Here is a 20,812-nt window from a genome sequence, read left to right as displayed (position 1 = left end):
CTTGAGCCGAAAGGTCTTCAAGAATTACAATTCCAATCCTGCCCTGGATAGAAGCACAACAAGAGTAACAGCTAATTTTAATGAAGGTTTCCTGTGCGTCTGTCACTCACCATGTTGAGTCTTTTTACACGTTATTTCGTTCAATTCTCAAATGAGTCTTGTGAGATCAACACTGTTCGTATTCTCTTTCTGTACATCAGTGGTTCTCAACCAGGGACAGTTTTGTCCCCCAGGGAAATTTGGCAATGTCTGGCAATACCTTTGGTTGTCACAGCAGGTAGCTGGGGGCGTGCTAGACATCTTTCAGTGCACAGGGAAACCTTCTGCAACAAAGAATTCCCTGGCTCAACATGCCGATAGTACCACTGTTGAGAAACCCTGCTGCAGCTTAAAAAGCTGAAGTTTAAAGGAATTGAGTGACTTGCCCCAGGCTACCCAAGAGTATTTGAGAAGACTGGAATACAGACGCAGCCCGTGCACTGCATTGCACTGCCCATCAGTCATTACGGCTTCAGCAGCCGCTTCATCATCCCTTGTACCAAAGGAGCTAAAATTCCCAACAAGTATCTCTTCATATAAAAGCATCTCCATATAATTGGCCCTTTTCAGTCATTTGCAAATCACGTGCTTGTCCATCCTTTGTATCGAATAAGCAGAATCAGGCCCACCTAAAGCAGTCTTTCATTCTAAACATTGAAAATTTTGTGAAACACACATGCACGTACATACACTGGGGCAGAGGTTAGTTCCTCTGACTTTTCATATTACAAGCAGATACAGCGTATATAAGACAAAAGCAGAGTGTACAAGCAACAAACTTTGAAGATGGCACATTTACTTTGATGAATGAATTATATATATTTAATCTGGCATGTATTTAATAATAAACATAATTTGTGTTCTACAAGATAACTAGCTAGAAGTGGTAAATAGCAGTATTATGTTTAAGGTGCCAATGATGTTAGCATTCTTCCCTTTTTATTAACTCTTCAATATCTACCATCCCAGTTTTGACAATGTTTTTACAAACTGAGTATCTTTTAATAATCTTAATCATCCCCAAAGTCAGCACATAAACACACGTAGTCTTGTGCAGGCATGCACACACATGCATGCACACAGGCATATGTGTGCACAGACACATGTACACACGCACAGACACCACATGACCACACACACGCAGACACGATCACACACAGCCAAGTCCTAGGTCTTATTCCCCAGAGCAGTCTCCTCTGCCTTTATTCCTCTCTCACAATACAGAGCCACGATCTCACCGGTTTTCTCCCCCACCCACCCACCCACTCACCTTCTCAGATGCTTCTCCTCTGACTCTGGTCCAAAGGGTATTTGCATTTTCCCTTCAGGTCCCTTCCTCTGAATGACCTAGTCCTGGAGTATAATAGCAACTCCAGGCAGTGAAACTTGAGCGTGGGGTGCAGAGGAAACCAGCCCTGGCCGCAAGGCTGCTGTCACCCTCCAGCCTCCAAGCTCCACAAAGGCGAAACTGTATTTACCTTCAGAGCCAGCCTTAGTTAGGCACTGCGAGCTTTCAGGTGAGAAAGAATATCTATTCTGCCCTAAATTCTCAGTTGCCACGCCTGTTACTTATTGCTTGGAATTGCATCAGCAGTTGCCAGTCCCTTTCATTCTATAACTAAGGGATAAAATCTTTAAGTACAGTTTACTCCCTGGTATGAGTAAAATTCATTCAAAGTGAGTGACCAGTTTAAATCTTTTCTATTTTAGTGACAGGAGGGATTTAGAAAGCAAAAAGTCACTCTGTATCTTTCTGAATTTTTCCTCAGATCAGCCCCGTTTATCTTCAGCTCTACAAATTTCTTGAGGGGCCAGAAAAAAAATGCCTTTGCCTGGAAGTCATAGATTTCCATTACCTTTCACCTTGAGTGCTACGTAAATCTGAGTAGATAATTATTAGTATGTATGTACTGAAATGTATGTACGCTTTTCCTACGTTAGTCAACTTTGCCAAGGATGGTGCCAAATAGGATATCTTTCCTTTCAGTTTTGGAGTAAAAACCAAAGGGACAAAGTGATGGGATGATTAAATAAGCATAATTTTATTTATTTATTTTTTTCAAGCTATAGTTGATTTACAATATTGTATTAGTTTCAGGTGTACAGGAAAGTGATTCAGTTATATGTAGAAATACTTTTTCAGATTCTTTTTCCATTATCATTTATTACAAGATATTGAATATAGTTCCCTGTGCTATACAGTAAATCCTTGTTGTTTTAATGAACATAATTTTAAATGAAATATTAATTTTTTCACTTTTCACTATCACACAGACACGCCCTGACCAAAACAGTAACCACTAGTTATATGTGGCTATTTAAATTTGACTTTTAATCAATTAATCAATAAAATGTAAAATTCAGTTCCTCCATCACACTAGAAATATTCAAGTGCTCAGTAACCACCAGTGCCTGGTGGCTACTTTATTGTACAGGACAGATAAAGAACATTGCCACGATCACAGAAAGATATGTCAGCATTGATACAGACAATGAAAAATTGGAGAATATACAGTGTTAATGAAGGCAGTGGAGAAACAGACCCTTTCATGTAGTGGCGGTGGGAACAAAAATGCTGCTAACTTTTCAAATATCAATTTGGAAGTGTCGGTAGATACTTAAAATACACATGCACTTAATAGAAAAGAACTGAAATTACCTCAATATCCATCAATAGGAAACTGGTTAAATAAATGACCAAACACCCATACAGTAGAAGATTGTGCAAATAATTTTAAAATACATATATAAGCAATACATGTCAGCACAGAAAGCCGTGGTAGATAACTTTGGATGTAAAAACACAAATCACTTGACACTATGAAAGTATGAGATATATATGAGATATATTTATTTGTATTAAAATATAAAAGGAGATATATATATATATATATGTATGTGTGTGTGTGTGTGTGTGTATGTGTGTATATATATATATGAAATTACTTAAGGTTACACCACGACTGGTTAATGGAATGGTGGAGGAGATTGGGGAGCATTTTCTTTTCATTTTACATCCTCTGATACTGTTTAGACTTTTTACTATGATGAGGAACCATTGCACTCAGTCATACATTAAGGAAATGAGATAACCAAAAGAATGTGATGCCAAATGAATGAATGAATGAATGAACGAACGAACTAACAAACAGAATTAGATCTGCATGTCAAAGACCTGTTTGCTCAGCCCTGTGCTGATCTGGACTGAGTCAAGTTTATGGATTCTGCTCCTATTTGCTGAGATCTTTACATATCCAACCCAACCCTAAGTCATTGACCCAAGGATAACGGGGTAAAGGTGAAACCATATCTTGTGCGTTTGTACAGCTACAAATCCCATGGACCCCCAAGGAGGGCCTTGAACCCAAAAGATTTTGGGTGGGGGGGGGAAGAACTGGTGACTGGAGCTCCTGGAAGGAAAGTCTTCTCTCACCCCATCCCTCTCCCACCACCCCTCCCTTCTCCACCCTACACAAGCACACCTTTTCCTCTCCTCCACCACCTCCTTCCCCTGGCTTGTTCCGGGCAAGAGAAATGCAGATCCAAAATCGTTACCCTTCCTCAGAACTCACCTGGATTGAACATGCAGCAAATTAAGCAATGATTCAAGCTGCTCCCATGTATCTACTTAAAAGCACACCAGGGAAACCAGGCAGCAGAGCTGCAGACCTCGTGGAAGTCCTATCTGTCTGTCTATCACCTATAATCTATCTATCTATCATCTATCTGCATCTGTTTATCATATGTACACATGCATACACATATACGTATGCATGCATGTTTATACATATTTATATATATATACACGCACTTGCACACATGCATTGTTTGGTTTCGTAGGCGTCTGTGGAGCAGGTCTAAGTATTTGTCCAGACAGATGCCATGCTTACCACTAGTGTGGGGAGCATCCACAGAGAGGAGGGACAGGAGAGGGGAAGGGAGGGCACTAGTGTCCGTGGGTGAGCCTGATCCCCAGGCAAGGGGAGAATTTGGCTCCTTTGGTATATTTTTGTTGGATCAGATCATTAGATAGTAAATATGACGGAAGTCTTCGAGCCTGGTCAGTGATAAAGAGGGAAATGTTTTATTTCTTAGTGTGCTCAGAATCACAAACTTCCTCCTAACAGACGAAGGGCATCCAGCCTCAAAATGAGATCTTCACACAGTAAAACAAAGATGTGTCTTCTGCCTCAGCTGCTCTCTCCGAAGCTGTGTTTCCTCCGCACCAGGACTGAAGCCCTCGGGGAGCTTGGCCTGGACTTCCCCCCAGCCCTGGCAGCCCCAAGGCCTGGCCTGAGGAGGTCCAGGAGACACATACAGGTCTTGCCTGGCAACAGTTTTTCTCCATTTAACGAGTCTCATTTGACCGTAAGACTCATTTTTTTTTAAGTTTCTGACTCATGCCAGGCTCAATTATTTGGTATTTTGGCTTGATGAATACGCAGTTTTAACCCACTTAGGGCTGTTTTTCTGCCTGGTTCTGGAAGCTTGGGGTTTTGTAATTACTTCTCAACCCCAGCCAGCTCACTGCTCCTATCTTCTCTTGTACCCCTCATCCTCCCAAGACCTGTGACCCTTGTCGGCTTGTCTCCGCAGCACACACACAGACATAGACACACACGGAGAGACGCACACACATTAACTAGATACTGGACAAGTAACCCTTGCAATGCTGGAAGGTTGAAGGTTTGAGTATTATTTCAATTAATACAAGTAAGGCAGGGAAAGGGGAGCCTTTCTGGAATGTTATGTGAGAAGCTGCACTTCCTCTTAAATTCTGTCTCTTCTGCAGTTTTTTTTTTTCCCCCTTCCCTTGAAGACTTGTCCTTCAAGCAAGGATTCTAAGGATTTGTTTTTCATCTGAGACCACCTCCTGGCTGCAGACTGGGTGGAACTGTGAACTATGGCAAGTGGGAAGAAAGAATTTTCAGTAGAAATTAATGTATAAACATCTTTCTTTTTCTGTCTCTCCTGGGAATGACCCACATACCAGAAAAATGTTCAGTCTGAGACTTTTAATTCAGTAGAGATTTTCCTTTTCATCGATTATCCCGGGGAGTCGTGCCATCATTCCCTTTGGGGGGAGGCACAGAAAGAAAATGGCCTGTGTGGGAGCCGTCTCCTCCGAGCATCCCTGGGGAAGGACACGCGTGACGGGTTCTGCCCTTGCTCCCAGTTGCACGTGCCCGGCTGTGCCTCTCTCCAGAAGGCTCGCCATCGAACCCACCCTATCTGGCTGCCCGGGGCTGTTCAGGGAGGAGGGAGCCTCCTCTGGGCCCTCCACAGGGCTGCTTCTCCCGGCCACAGTTCTTTCTCACTCTGTGTCCATGAGAACACGAGTACCCAGCATCTCCTAACCTCCCCATTTCACAGTAGGGTATCCTTGAGATTCTGATGCTGTGCCAGATTTTTGTTTAAAACCCAACTCTCAACAGACAGTTTTAGATGGGCCAATAACATTTATGGCCTGCGAAATACCCTTCTCTTGGGACATTTTGTTGTGCTTTGAGTACATTTTAACACAGTGAGGTAACATGGGTAGACTCCTGGGGACATGGAGCTAGAAAGCATCTCCAGAGACACCCCATCCATCACCCTGACGCCAGGCAGGCTTCCCACACCCCCTGGACAGAGGTAAATATCCTGTTCTCACAGGCCATCAAGAAGAGACCCAGGCTAGTGCTGACTTCTCTTCAACGCTGTCTATGTTTGTATCACAGGGAAACGCCCATACTAGACTGCTGTGAGCTTTCAAAGAGCCCAGAGTTGTATATTTTGAACCAGATGTAACGAAGAAACCTGACTGTCAGCACACTGTTTAGCTGGTACTGAAAAATGCCACTTCAAACCAAATACACCTACCCTTGAGGCTGGACCCGATTGGACAGCTTTCATTTTATGTGTGACTGTCTATCCCCTTAGGATCCCCTCCTCTGTTGAATCTGGTCAGCATTAAATGGTGAGGTTCTGCAGGTGTACCCTTATGTTTTCCAGCTCCCAGAAATCACAGCCATCATGTCCCCTTCCCTAAATCGTGTTAGCAGGAGGAGAACCGCGGTAAAAAACAAAGAGCTCCATTTCATGGAGGGTGTTTGCTTAGACACACGCAAAGCCTTCTGACATTTGATGCGTTACTTTGGATTTTAGACCCAGCATCCTTAAGGGATCCTTTCCCTGGATTTCCCCTTCTGCATGCAGTGCACTGCAGGAAACCCCGATGTGGTCTCGCGGCGGTCCGGTTACATTTTGGCATATGATAATCCACAGGGCCTTCTGCAGTTAGGAGCAAAATCGCCATCTCCCTTTCTTTCAGCTATTTCCCTTGGCAAAGGGAACGGTCATAAGGAACCGGATCGGTCAGGAAAGCCCTGACCAAGAGCTGGTACGAAGCTCAGACAAGATGCAGCCTGATGAGATGCGGTGTGCGCCGTCATTGTCTGAGACGGAGGCTCTGAAATTGACACCATATGTGCCCGGAGGAGTAATTGCTCCAAGGGGGGAGAAAAGCAACACGTCAGAACATTTTAGTAACACCTAATTCATCCCGCAGTTATAAATAAGTCTGATGCTTGCTTAAAAACAAAAGTCGAAAGACGCTTTGACTAGATTACTTTTGTGACAGTGCTTCCGGCTGAGGTGAACTTTATTAGGGAGACAACATGAATAAAAAGAAACACGTAACAACTTTTTATGGTATATTTTACATGATTTTATTTTTTTTGCAGTAAATAAAGTGGTTATAGGGCTCCAAGGAAAAGGGCCCAGATGTTAGAGAGTTGTGTGAAATTTAGGGGAAACAAGCTGTAAAAAGCACAGTTATAAAACAGGCTGTCAGTGCCACACATCTGGACAATACAGCTGTATGTTCCTAGTGGCTGTCGTCACCCAAAGAAAACTCAATAACCTTATTTCACCCCAATTAGGCCGCATACCAACAGGATCAACATTAAATTGCAAGGGGGTAGGGCAGGAGCCTCATTCACATGGCGCCTCTGTGTCAAACAGCTTTTATCTTTCATTGGAATTTGGTCACCAAGAAATAAAAGATTGCTAATATAGCCATTTCCATTATCATAAAACCCTCTTTAATTTATAACATCCTAATAATTCAGCGTTTGACAGTTTGGAGTATTGGCTACGCCAAACACAGACTTTCTGTAGCATAAAACTGACCCACCAGTCATCCTAACGTGGAGCCCTGCCTGTCTCTCCTCTACCCTCATTTGGGAGTCTGAGTCTAGCACCATTGTGGGAAGCGCTCCCCGCCTTATTGGAAAAAGTTCATTTTCAGACAACCCAATCCATTTAGAGTAGAGGATAAATGCCTCTCTCTACGGCATTGGGGCGTTTTTCCCTAATTTTTTTGGCCAGCCATGAGGCACCTTTGCAGTAAGACAAATATTACAAAACTCAAAATACCATTTCATCTTTTCATCACTGGCAGGCTGTGCCAAAGATTATAAAACGCCACTTTTGCTAATAATTGTGTTTCTTCATAGGTGTTAACGGCAGCAAAAGCAATTATGGACAGCGGAGAGAAATTAACCTTACCACTGATAGGGAAACTCTTGAAATTTCAGCTTCTCCAGATTAAATTTAAGGACCAGCAGCGACGGGAAAACGAGAAGAAGGTACTGGGCGGGCGATGGTGGGTTTTCTAAAGACGGCAATTAGCGAGTGAACCGTAGCCAGGTTCTCGGGGGCACTTCCTCTCTTTATAAGCCTGCCACGAAGTGTTACCTAGCACATTTAACTGTTGCCTCAACTTTTTAGGGAAAAGCCTATCTAAAGATCTGTTGGAGGAATTAACATTTTCTCAAAGACAAGCCCATCAAAAATAAGTTCCCTTATGCAGAAATCTGACAATATCCAGGGCATGTGGCTGAGGTGGTTTTTGTGGTTGTCTGTTTGTATGCTAATAACAAAGAAGAAAACCAAGGAGAGACACAGAGTCAGGAGAAGTAAATATAAAAGGTGAAAAACCCCGCAAAGTCAGGGTCTAACTATTTAAAATACTTTATACGCTATTCAGTAGGTGTACCTAATAAAATAATAAGCTCCGTCAGCGTCACCTTCCTAATAATCTAAATATTTCAGCAGTGATCCATCACGCCCACTCCCATGTTAAATGTCTGATTATTTCTTCACTTGTAGATTTTTCATTTAATTTTCCTATGGAAATCAATCTGTGTGCTTCCCAAAGATTCATTTTTTTTTCATCTGAAAAACACATTTTAAAATACTTTTAGCAAAATGAGGCCAGTTTCAAATTCATTTGCTATTTATCCTTAGTCAAAAGAAGAGATGCTTTTCTTATTTTCCGGATCATTTTTGGAAAGCCAAATGCTTCTGAATGTACATGTGTGTGCGCACACATATGTATGAAATGGATTTATAAGTCAGTTGTTTCTTTATGCCCTTAAGCGGAAGAGGCAAAAACCAACTCGTGGAAGAAGAAAGAGAAAAGTGAACGTTTTCCAGTAATACCTTCTTCCCCTTTGCAAGACCCCCAAGTCTAAGTTTCCTATTTCAATTGAACTCTTGACAGCATAATTGTAGGAAAAAATAATAATGCCCCCTTATATTTATAATAGAGGGTTTTATGTTTTTCAGAGAGATTCCCCATATAGCATCTTATTAGGGTGATATATGTTGTCCCCAGAAAAATTCTACTCATAATGAACACAGTTGATGGCATAGTTTTCTGTCTATTTAAAGCTCTTTCCATCATGTAGGAGATTTGTACCCTAAGAAATACTCAGGGACGTTAAGACTTGGCAGAAGAAAAATGGGAAAATTCGAAACTAGTATAGAAACATCTTCTCTTGCCTTTTTAAAATTCCAATGTCACATGGGAATCTGAATTATAAAAAGTAGACTGTGAGTCCTGCAAAAATTCTTGCACCTCCTGTTTGCTTTGTGCTTTTCCGCAGCGCCTACAAATATATGTAACGTGCTGAGTGCCGGTTTACTTGTTTGCCACCTATTTTAGGTCAGTAATTGTAACAGGAGTAGGTTTCAGATTTCAGTTAACAAATGTTAAGTAGCAATAAATGGAATATCCTGGCAGATCAGGAAAATTTTTAAAGCTAGAAACAGTATAAAAATATTTCTGCACTATTTTGCTCAGCATTTCTTTGAAATGTGAATGATACAATAATACAGTTATGAGGTTCTGAAGATATGCAAATAATCTTAATTTATGTGTTGAAAATTCAAGAGTCTTAAGGAATTGGAGTTGAATTTTAGGTTTATAAGAATAAAAAAGTAATAGAAGCATAAGAGAACTCTTTGAGCAATTAAGAGCTAACAATTACATAATCCAATTTGATGTCTTCATTAGATTGGTTTCCCAAAATACCAGCCCCAAATCTCTGAGTTGCAACCATACGAGTAAGTGCTAAATAAATTGATGAAAACTAATTGGAATGGAGTACTCTCCAGGAAAAACTCCTGGTAAAGGCAAAACTAAGGGTGTTGTCTGAGGGATGATATAATCTATGTTCATTTCAACAACACTGCCCAGCGGGTCAGTTGGAACAATTGAGGTTAATGCTTGTCAGCCAGGGAGTTTTGCAGACAGCAAAATAAATATAAAGTATGTAAAACTGACACCATACTGTGGATCAGAAAATGAAGAAAATAAAAGGAGGATTTTACCCAATTTTTCTCTTTTCTGAACCCCTGGTAAGATTCTGAGATTCCTGCAAGGAGGGACTATCTTTTCAGCTTTTCAACATCAACGTGAAATCTATGTTTTTCTCCCAGATAGTAATCATATTGCTTACATCTCTGAGACCCAGAGTACCTTTCGTATCTTCTATGTTGAATTTTTAGAATTGCGTTTTTTTAAATGAATGCTTAAAAAATATCCATAGCAATACTAGGAAAGAAAATACCAGGGAGAAGGTGTGAACAAAAACAACAAATATAATTAGGCCCCTGCCCCTTTTCCACAGTGAAACAGATGTAACGTATACGATATATTTGATCCTGTTTTAATCAATCAAAACCTTTCTTAAAAAACAAATGGTAAATAATATCATTCCAGTACCAGCCAGATACAGTAAAAATATGATTTTGATTCCACTAATTTTCATAATTTATAACACTTTAATCTGGGCTATGCTTAACATGCATTTGCTTTGTCCGTGCAGAAAGTGTTCTGGCTAATTAATATTATAAAAATAATACAAGGGAAGGTATTTCTTAGAAGAATAGTTTCGAAGCCTTTAGCTCCTAGGTTTCTGGGAGACAGATTCCTGTCTCTAATAGCAATATGTTGAATATATATGAAAACTTTTATCTATGTGTAAACATCTTGTTGATTACTTCCAAATACACATATAATGAAGAAAATATACTGTATTTCTATAAATATATTTTAGCAGTTCAGAACTTCTAAATGACTCTTTCATACAATTAGTCACAAATTAGATTGTATTATAAACTGAAAAAGGGAGTATTTTGTTTAGAAATGAATTTTCCTTGCACACATCATTATCTCAACATTTATTCTGCATTGTTTTAATTTAGTCATCTGAAGACTACAGTTTATGATTCACATTTTTAATCCTTTTTAACTCCAACTTTCATGTTATATATTAATTAGAAACATTTTAAAAAACCAAAACACTTCATTGTGAATCAAAATATTCCAAATATATTGAAAATCCAGCTAAAAGAAAACATTTAATCATCAAGCAAATTAAAAATGGCTGTAATACCAAAAAAAAAGTTAACCCTTTGGCTGTTTAGCCAAACAAAATCTAGTCTTCTGTGCTTCTGAGTTGAGTTCAGAACATTTGCGTAGGTTTTAGGAAAAGACCCAAATATATTCTAACTGTGCTTTTAATTTGTGAATTCAAATAACCAGCCCATACTTTCTTGGATATTTTTAGCATATCTTTTATAGAAAAGCAGAAGAGTTCTTTCTTTTTCTGGCTTACACACTTAGTACAAGTTGCCTATTTTCCAATGTTCTAGAATTGAAGAGACGGAAGAAGTGCAGTAAAGAATATGGACAGATGGTAGTGGTAAACTTTTCTTAAAGCAACTCAGAATTAAAAACACCTACATTTGATAAGATAAGATGAAGCCCAAACAACCCAGAGCCTGCTCCAGAAGACCAATGAAGAGAAATTAGGGTAACTTTCACAGACGTTTTCTAGCTTACTCCAGTAGAAACCCCGAAACACTGGACACCAGCCAATGTAATGCCATTTTGTATGTGTGTTTTGTTTTAAAAGAAAGGCCATAGGGACATACCAGGAAATCACAGGCTGGTTAGTTTTGATTCAGTTGTGGTTAAAATCTTCAGAAACTATTTTAAGAAATCAAACAGAGGAAGAGCAGAAACTCAGTTTAGAGGGACCCGTGTGGTTTCAGGAAAGGAATAACTTGCTTCGCTAACTGGATGGAATTCTTTGAGGCTGGATTATCGAAATAAGGATACTACCAACAAAACTGTTGGATCTAAAGAGCTACAAAATTCAGCATTTCAGAGTCAGTCATAAATCACTCTCTGGCTGGCTTGCCTGTAAAACAGAGCAATGCTTGCCTAATTGGGATGCTACTAATTAATGAAACCTTTCTACAGACTTTAAGAAAAATGTAAAGGAACACACATATTTCAAATAGAGTAGTATTTTGAAATATAAGTTTCTATAGTTACAGCAGATAATAATAATAATAATAATAATAATAATAATAATAATAATAATAATAATAATAATAAATTAGCCAGCATTATTGTCTGCTTGGCACTATACTAAGCTCTTTATGTATGTTTATCACTTAATCCTTTAAATGACTTTACAAGATACAGAATATTTTTCTCAATTTGCAAATGGGGAAACTGAGGATGTGAAAAGTTGAGTAACTTTCCCAAGGCCAAAGCGACTCAGAGGTGGAGCTAGGATTTAAATCCAAGATTTTCAGACTCTAAAACCATGTTTTTAACCACTTACATACCCCTTGTGAGTGTGTCTCAATAATTATGCAAAATGGCGCTCTTGACTCACAGTCAGTGAAGAGTTGCCCAGAGATGTTCCCTCATGGGACCAAATGGGATCTACTAACTTGCTAATTACGTTGCATACAACAACATCCTGAGGTTACATGGGGGAACTGGTCAAGGAAAGAAACAAAGCTCACCAAAGACACAGGCCTCTGAACTAGGCAACCAACTCCCAATTCCCAAGGGAATCCTGACTTCTTATCCAGTCCCAAGCCCTGCCCAGAAATGAGCTGGTCTCTAGGGGAATCTTTTAAAACTAGACTTTCTGAAATTATTCCAAACATCCTCAGCCCTTCTGGATGCTGAGATAGGATAGCATTGGTGCTAAAACCTCTAAATCACGTAGGATTCTGCAGGAGACAGGCATCAGATAGACATCAGACCCATCCCCTCACCACTACCACACAGAGACATGGCCACGTTCTGATTCTGTGGACTAGTAATTCACCCTGAAGTGGCAATGTGGCACCCCAGGACTTTCTACAGGGTTCTAAAGATTGTGTCATTTGGCCAAGTGAACCCAGTACATTCATAGGCTTACATTTTCTGCACATCAGCAGCTCTCTAGAAAGGCAAGCTCCTAACTCAACCCCATGCAGTATATTTTCTATTTGGCACGTGAGCAGGGAGGGCAAAGAATAAACAGAAAATATAGAAAAGAAAAAACAAAATGTTTATAATGCCGTAACTCTGTCACAATCAATATTAACATTTTGGTATATTTCCTTTCTTTCTGTCGATTTGTTTCTTTACATAGCTGTAATCATTGTAAAAATTTTTTAATTCATTTTTTCTCAATTCAAATATACCATCATTTTTACTCAGTATCACAGCATCCACATCTATCATAATTATTGGCTGGGTAATAGTCTATTGACTGCCATACTTTTCTTAAAATTCCTTTATTATTGAACATTTCCATTATTTCTGTATTTTTCATAATAAACAGTGTTATGATGAACAACTTTATCATATAAATTTCTTCATATTTTAATTTCCTTAGCATAGGTTTATAGAAATGGATTAATTGAGCCCCAAAATGTTCCCACAACCTTGTGTTTCCACCATAGGTTCTACAACCATTTGAAAGACCCCATTCTCCATTAAAAAAATAATAAATGACCCCCTGGTTCAAATGAACTTTGAACTTATTAAAGATGGAGGAGTTTCATGAAAACAAATCTGTTTAATTATGTTTAATCTACTATACCTCAGACTTACTTGACACCATACATTTCTTTCAGTCCATCTACTATCCTTTCACATCTGTGACCAACAGAATAGATTGTTATGAGATGGAGTGATACCTTGAATGAGAACTGAGTAGCCCTCAGAAGACAGACCTTGTTTCTTAAAAGCCACATAATAATGGAGTGACTTAGTCATTTAATCTCCATGAGCATCTTTTCATATCTATATCCTTAACAATATTATTGTGGAAGTCTTATGATAGAACATACATGAAACACAAAGTTATGCACAAATATATAGATGGACTATTAACCATAAAAGCAAGATGATGTATAGTATTTACCATCAGTTCCACTGACTTTTACCATTTACCTCCCTTTCATTGTGAAGAACAACAGAATGAATACCCGTTGAGGTATTTGATGTTGATATGAAAGAGTAATTTGGTGGGGGGAGGATATAGCTCAGTGGTAAAGTGCATGCCTAGGATGCATGAGGTCCTGGGTTCAATCCCCAGTGCCTCCATTAAATAAATTAACCTAACTACCTCCCCCTACAGAAAAAGATATAGTTTTAAGTAATTTAGAAGTAAAATACCATCTAAAATATTTTGAACTGTCAAATGACTAGGTTGCCCTGCTCCAGAGAAGGAGAATTTTGTATTTTTCCCTTTAAAAAGAGAGAATAACAAGATGAAGGATTCTGGGTAGGTGTCACTTGATACTCTACTGAGTATGTGAAACACATAAATTTTTTGTTTGTCCCTAAGAGAAGAGCGCCACGTCTGCTACGTAGCTTAACTGGTTAAGAAACCTCTGTGCCCATCCAAAGCTTTCTCACAGGAGGCGGTATCCAGATGCTTTTTGCACACACTGCATTTTAAAGAAAATGTACTCTGTAATGAACTTGACTCTCCCTTCAGATGCTGGGGACCGTGTGTTCCCCAACCATGGCAGAAAAGGGGGCCTTTTGGATACATGCCTCCTAAATTTTTGACTTGAATTGGCAAGAGTTCCCTCTGAGTTCTTTAAGTTTGAGCAAAAGACCATAGAATAGGAACCTATATAGTTGCTCTGGAATGTTCTTGTAATTCTACCAATTGAAGATACATCACTGTTAAATGGAAAATGCAGAGCACTAGGTTGTATAGAGGCAACAATAATAATTACATTAAAATTATGCATTAACATAATTTGAAAGAATACATTATTAGCTTCTTTACTCCTCTGGATGGTGGGATTATGGTGGTTTATGTAAGTTCTTTATATTTTCCAATTTTTCAATAATGATTATTTTTTATAATTTAAAAAGATACTTGAAGTAAATCAGGGTTTATAAGTATTTTAAAAATCCTTTGGTGAAAGGAAGGAGATAAATATTGATAATTTCAGTGTTAATGGAAATTAGTTTAATAGATGCTTGTCTCTAGGATACCAAGTTTGGCTTTGCTAAGGGAATGCAAAGACAAAAAAAAAAAAAAGAAAGAAAGGGAAAGAAGAGGGTACTTAGGGGAAGAGGAGCTGAGGAAGATGAAGTTCTCTGGAGAAACAGAAGGGCATCCAGCTGGCATTTTTCAGCCCCTGGAACGACAGAGTAGAGGGAGGGCAGACCGGTGTGGAAAAGGAGGTGTGAGGGCGTCTAACACGGAGACTAGCAAGAAAACCATAGAAATAAAACAAGTTTAAGGTTTGGGGTCACTGACACTCCTTGTGTCTCTACCACAGCTATGTGTCTGAGGGCAAACTGAGTGTCTTAATTTATACGGTGGGAATAAAATTAACCATTTTGCAGGTCGCTTTGTGAATTAAAGATGATGATGTCTGGAAAGCACATATCACACTACATAACTAAGTCACTGCTAAGTTACCTCTTATTTTGAAATCTTGGCTGTCAGCGCTGTTCTCTCTAGGATCTCAGGAAACCTTGCAGGAGGAAAGGCTCAGGGAGTCCCTCACCTTAAAGAACCCCAGTGTTTGCTACAGAGGCTCCCAAGGGATGAGAGTTATGTGACTGCACAGGTGTGCGTGCCCCACCTACAAGGGCCCACAGGGCTATAGGACCGTGTGTGTCTTATGAGAGCATAAATGTCTACAGTCCGCAGGAAGTTTTTTTCAAAATGATGGAATCTGAATGACTGTGTAAAGGTGAATGAAATGAAGGAAGGTGAACTGGAGAATAATTTAATCTAAAATGGTTTCTTCTTTTCAGTTCTAGAGATCACCCTGAGATTTTATGTAAAATGATAGTTGTAGAGGTTTCTGGTGGATTTTGATGGACAGGTTGGGACTTCTCTGTGGCAAGACTAGCTGTTCGCCAGAGAGCTGCACAGGGTTTTCCACTCTAGTGGACTCACCATGATCCCAGGCGTGGCCCTGAGAGCACCTGCACCAGTCTTACCAGTGCCTCCTAGCTGAGTGGATTCAAGGGCACTGGTTTCCTTTTAAATTAACAATCTCAAAATTTCCAATAAGCTTAACACTGGCAGAGAGTTCAACCCTATTTCTTCAGTGAGCTTGCTCCCTCACTTTCTGTGATGTTATCTTCTCTATTCAAACCTCCTACCTCGTACCTGACCAATCTGAGTTGATAACTTTGCCTCATCGTTCACTTGAAAAAATGGAGATTTCCTCAACACCATCAAGACCTCTCTCTTTTTTGCACTTGCATCCAGCTACCCATCCCTTCTTTTTTTAAATTGAAGTATAGTCAGTTTACAATGTTACAATGTTGTGTTAATTTCTGGTGTACAGCATAGTGATTCAGAAATATATATATATATATAGGGGTGGGTATAGCTCACGTGGCAGAGTGCATGCTTGCATGCAAGAGGTCCTGGGTTCAAACCCCAGTACCGCCATTGAAAAACCAAATAAATCAACCTAATTACCTCCCCACTGAAGAAATATATATTCCTTTTCATAGTCTTTTTCATTATAGGCTATTACAAGGTATTGAGTATAGTCCCCTGTGCTGTACAGCAGGAACTTGTTCTTTATCTATTATATGCGTAGTAGTTAGTATCTGCAAACCCCAAACTCCCAATTAATCCCTCCACCCTGCTGTTTCCCTCCTGGTAACTGTAAGTTTGTTTTCTATGTGAGTCTGTTTCTGGTTTGTTAATAAGTTTCTTGGTGTCCTTTTTAAAGATTGCATATATAAGTAATATCATATGGTATTTTTCTTTCTCTTTCTGGCTTACTTCACTTAGTATGATGATCTCTAGGTCCATCCATGTTACTGCAAATGACATTATTTTATTCTTTTTTATGGCTGACTAGTATTCCATTGTATAAATATACCACAACTTCTTTATCCAGTCATCTCTCGATAGACATTTAGGTTGATTCCATGTCTTGACTATTGTAAATAGTGCTGCTATGAGCATTGGGGTGCATGTGTCTTTTTGAATTAGAGTTTCCTCTGGATATATGCTCAAGAGTGGGATTGCTGGATCATATGGTAAGTCTATTTTTAGTTTTTTAAGGCATCTCCCTACTGTTTTCCATAATGGATGCACCAAACTGCATTCCCACCAGCAGTGTAGGAGTGTTGCCTTTTCTCCACACCCTCTCAGGCATTTATCATTTGTGGAGTTTTTTTTTGAATGGTGGCCATTCTGACTGGTATAAGGTAATATCTCATTGTGGTTTTGATTTGCATTCCTCTGATAGTGATATTGAGCATGTTTTCATGTGCCTATTGGCCATTTGCATGTCTTCACAGGAAAAATGTTTGTTTATTTTTTTATTGGGTTGTTTGTTTGTTATTAAATTGTAATAGCTGTTTGTATATTCTGGAAAATAAGCCCTTGTCAGTCTCATAGTCGGCAGATATTTTTTCCCATTCCATAGGAATGTCTTTTCATTTTTTTTATAGTTCCCTTTGCTTTGCAAAAGCTTTTAAGTTTAATTAGGTCCCATTAGTTTATTTTTGCTTTTATTTCTATTGCCTGGGTAGACTGCCCTAGGAGAACATTGCTAAGATTTATGTCAGAGAATGCTTTGCCTATGTTTTCTTCTAAGAGTTTTATAGTGTCTTGTCTTATGTTTAAGTCTTTAAGCCATTTGAGTTTGTTTTTGTGTATAGTGTGAGGGAGTATTCTAAGTTCATTGATTTACATACTGCTATCCAGCTTTCCCAACATCACTTGCTGCAGAGGCTCTCTTTTCTCCAGTGTATATTCTTGCTTCCTTTGTCAAAGATTAACTCACTGTAGGTGTGTGGGTTTATTTCTGGGCTCTCTATTCTGTTCTACTGATCCATGTCTGTTTTTATGCCAATATCACACTGTTTTGATTACTGTGGCTTTGTAGTATTGTCTGAGGTCTGAGAGGGTTATTCCTCCAGCTTCATTCTTTTTTCTTGAGTATTGCTTTGGCAATTCTGGGTCTTTTGTGATTCCATATAAATTCTAGGATTATTTGTTCTAGTTCTGTGAAAGATGTCCTGGGTAATTTGAGAGGGATCACATTAAATCTGTAGATTGCTTTGGGTAGTATGGCCATTTTTAGAATACTAATTCTTCCAATTCAAGAGCATGGGATAGCTTTCCATTTCTTTAAGTCATCTTTAATTTCCTTAATCAGTGTTTTATAGTTTTTTATGTCTCAATCTTTCACATCCTTGGTCAGGTTTATTGCTAAGTATTTTTTTATGTGATTTTGGAAAAGATTATATTTTTACTTTCCTTTTCCAATATTTCATTGTTAGTGTAAAGAAATGCAACTGATTTCTTTAAGTTTATCTTGTATCCTGCTACCTTGTTGAATTTATCAGTTTTAGTAATTTTTGTGTAGAGTCTTACAGTATCATGTCATCTGCCTATAGTGAAAATTCTGCCCCTTCCCTTCCAATTTGGATACCTTATTTCTTTTTCTTGTTTGATTGCTGTGGCTAGGACTTCCAATACCATGTTGAATAGAAGTGGTGTCAGTGGGCATCCTTGTCTTGTTCCAGATTTTAGAGGGAAGGCTTTCAGCTTTTCACCATTGAATATTATGTTGGCTGTGGGTTTGTCATAAATGGCTCTTATTATGTCAAGATATGTTCCCTCTATACCCACTTTGGTAAAAGTTTTTTTTGTCATGAATAGATGTTGAACATCCATCCCCTCTTTGCTCCTCTTATTAAACTGAGAAATTGCCTTTCTTCCTATCAAAGTCCAGTTATTGACACATTCTCTTGATCTTATCTTGCCTCCTCAAGGACTTTAGTCTCCCAAGTGTCTTCAGTATCTCTCTCTCTCCTGGATCATTCCATCAGCCTGCAAACACAGCACCTCCTTACTTTACGTATACACATGCATACACACACACATACATAGACGGCTTGACCTCATACTCCCCTTCTGCCCACCCATCCACTGAACAGTCTCAGAGCCCTGGTTCCCCTTAACCACCAAACTTCTCGGACGGGTGGTCCACACAAATTGTTCTCCTACTGTTACTTCCTATTTACTCCTCCACACTTCACCATAACTTCTCTCATAATGTCACCCCTAACAACAAATGCTTTCAGTCCTCCAGGTCTCTAGCTGCACACTCTATATTTTTTCATACCTTTTTGCCACTTTTCTCTTTGCCAGCATCTCCTCCTATACCCGATCTGTAAGTATTAGAGTTTCCATCATGGTTCCAGGTTCAGTTCTCATATTTCTTGAGCTCTCCTACCCCAGGGGATTTTTTTCTTTTCCCATGCAGCTAACTACTATCTCTGTGTTACCCATACTTGAATTTCTAACTCCAGCCAAACCTCTCTTCTGAGAGGAGAACGTGTGTCTTCAGCCACCTCCTTGTCATCTCAGGAGCATCTCAGATTTAACAAGATAATTCGGAACAGTCTGCTCACCTTAAGTAAAAACTGTTTATCACTCCAGCTCCTCTGTCTCTGGTAGTAGCAGATAGGGGCCCCTGGGGTTAGGCTATTAGATAAACCTAAGTTCTTGCCACCACAGTGTACTCAGAATCCACCACTCGCCCTGCCCACCACCAACTGAGGTGTTTATTAGGCCAGGCTTGACTCCTTTAGGATAAATTCCCTTCCAGAAAGCTGTTTGTGTGACAGTTTCCTAGCATCCGCCTCTCCAGTCCCCGTGTATAGATGTGCCCTCTCACAGCTTGGGTTCCACCGGGGATCTCCTCTCTCCTGGCTTGTAGAATGAATAAATGAGTAAAGAAGTGATTGGATGAAATAAAGAATTCATTCACCTGACAGGATAAAAGCCATTGCTTGCACACTGTATGATTTACAGAAAAAGTCTTCTCTCTTTCCAGGTGCTCGAAGACAGGTTTAAGATTGAAAAGGATAAAGGGAAAGCAAAATCTCCCAAGGAGAAGAAGGCCCCAGGTGCCAAGGTTGCCAAAGGAAAGGGAAAGGATCCGCCTGAGGCAAACTCAGCAGTGAAGAAGACCACCCAGTTAGTAAGGAGGGGAGAGGAGGACGACTGCAAACATTACATTGGTCAGTAAGATGTTCCTTTCACCTCTTGCCTTATGACCTACAGAGTCACTTGGGAAATCATCCCAATAACTATGTTTAATCTTCCTCAGCCTTTTCACTCTCTTCAAGACCATGAATCACATATCCCCCATGACACCCTAATAGAGAAATATTTCTATTTGTAATTCGCTTATGTTTTGAGCCAATATTTATTCAGCCATGTGACTTGCTATAGGCACATTACATAGTGCAGGTAACAGATGAAATAATGAGCTGATTGTGCCGCCAAGTTGCTGACTGTCTTGCTGGGAACATACTCATAAGGCAGTGTAAAGTGATTATTGCCCTGAGTGAAACACAGTGGTGATAAAACCAGACCAGTTAATCATGCAGAGCATGTAGCTTCCTGACCTCAGCTTCTCCCACTATCAGTCTGTCCTAGGCAGAGCCACCAGAATTTTGTTTCATTTTAGATTATTGACATAAAAATGATTTGACCTGGGCAGCCATGAGTAATTCATTGCCACCTTCCCACGAACCCAAAAGGAGCTACTGTTGTCATTTGCGTCATATTTAAATGAGATGGCAGCCGTCACGTCCATTTCCTGTTTGACTCCCCTAATATATCTCTGCTCTCAACTCGCTAGATTTAGGATAGGTTATATTATGGATTTCATAGGCAATATCAATACAGATTTATTTTAGTAATTGAAGAAAAATCACTGCTTGGAGATTGAAAGTTTGTGCGATCCTTGCACTGTTGTAAAATTGATCTTAATGGCCTATTGTGATGTTTTCAGATACCATCTTGTATTGATCAAAGTCCGAAAATTATTTTCACCCCGCATAATCTCACGTTAATATAAACATATTAATTACATATATTAATAATGATAATATAAATTTAATATAATGATAGATATTATCATATTAATTACTATAAACTCATGTTTTAACACTAACAAAACAGTGACAGAAGGGCAAAATGAGAAAAATTTTAGGAAAGTGCACAATATACATTTTTTAAATTGAATGTAGTAAATACATAGTTGCTGCATAAGACATAGCATTCACACTGATTGACATAAATATACAGAATGCTTTGGTAGGGAGCATGCTCATATT

General features: G+C 39.2%; 1 protein-coding gene and 1 non-coding gene across 2 annotated transcripts in view; both read left to right on the top strand.

Annotated features, from left to right (window-relative positions):
* Positions 1-20,812, top strand: part of SPAG17 (sperm associated antigen 17) — a 192,200-nt gene that overhangs the window by 49,878 nt on the left and 121,510 nt on the right. The window contains exons 4-5 of the mRNA XM_074370283.1: positions 7,539-7,670; positions 19,522-19,708. Of these exons, the coding sequence (XP_074226384.1) occupies positions 7,539-7,670; positions 19,522-19,708 (319 nt within the window). The remainder of the gene's footprint in view (positions 1-7,538; positions 7,671-19,521; positions 19,709-20,812) is intronic.
* TRNAP-AGG (transfer RNA proline (anticodon AGG)) lies at positions 13,702-13,774 on the top strand. Its single transcript has one exon. It is a non-coding gene; the product is annotated as a tRNA-Pro (tRNA).

The sequence above is a fragment of the Camelus bactrianus genome, chromosome 9, assembly GCF_048773025.1.
Source record: "Camelus bactrianus isolate YW-2024 breed Bactrian camel chromosome 9, ASM4877302v1, whole genome shotgun sequence".
NCBI classification, from domain to species: domain Eukaryota; kingdom Metazoa; phylum Chordata; class Mammalia; order Artiodactyla; family Camelidae; genus Camelus; species Camelus bactrianus.
Note: the sequence above shows the minus strand (reverse complement) of the source record. Positions and strands in the feature narration are given on the sequence as shown.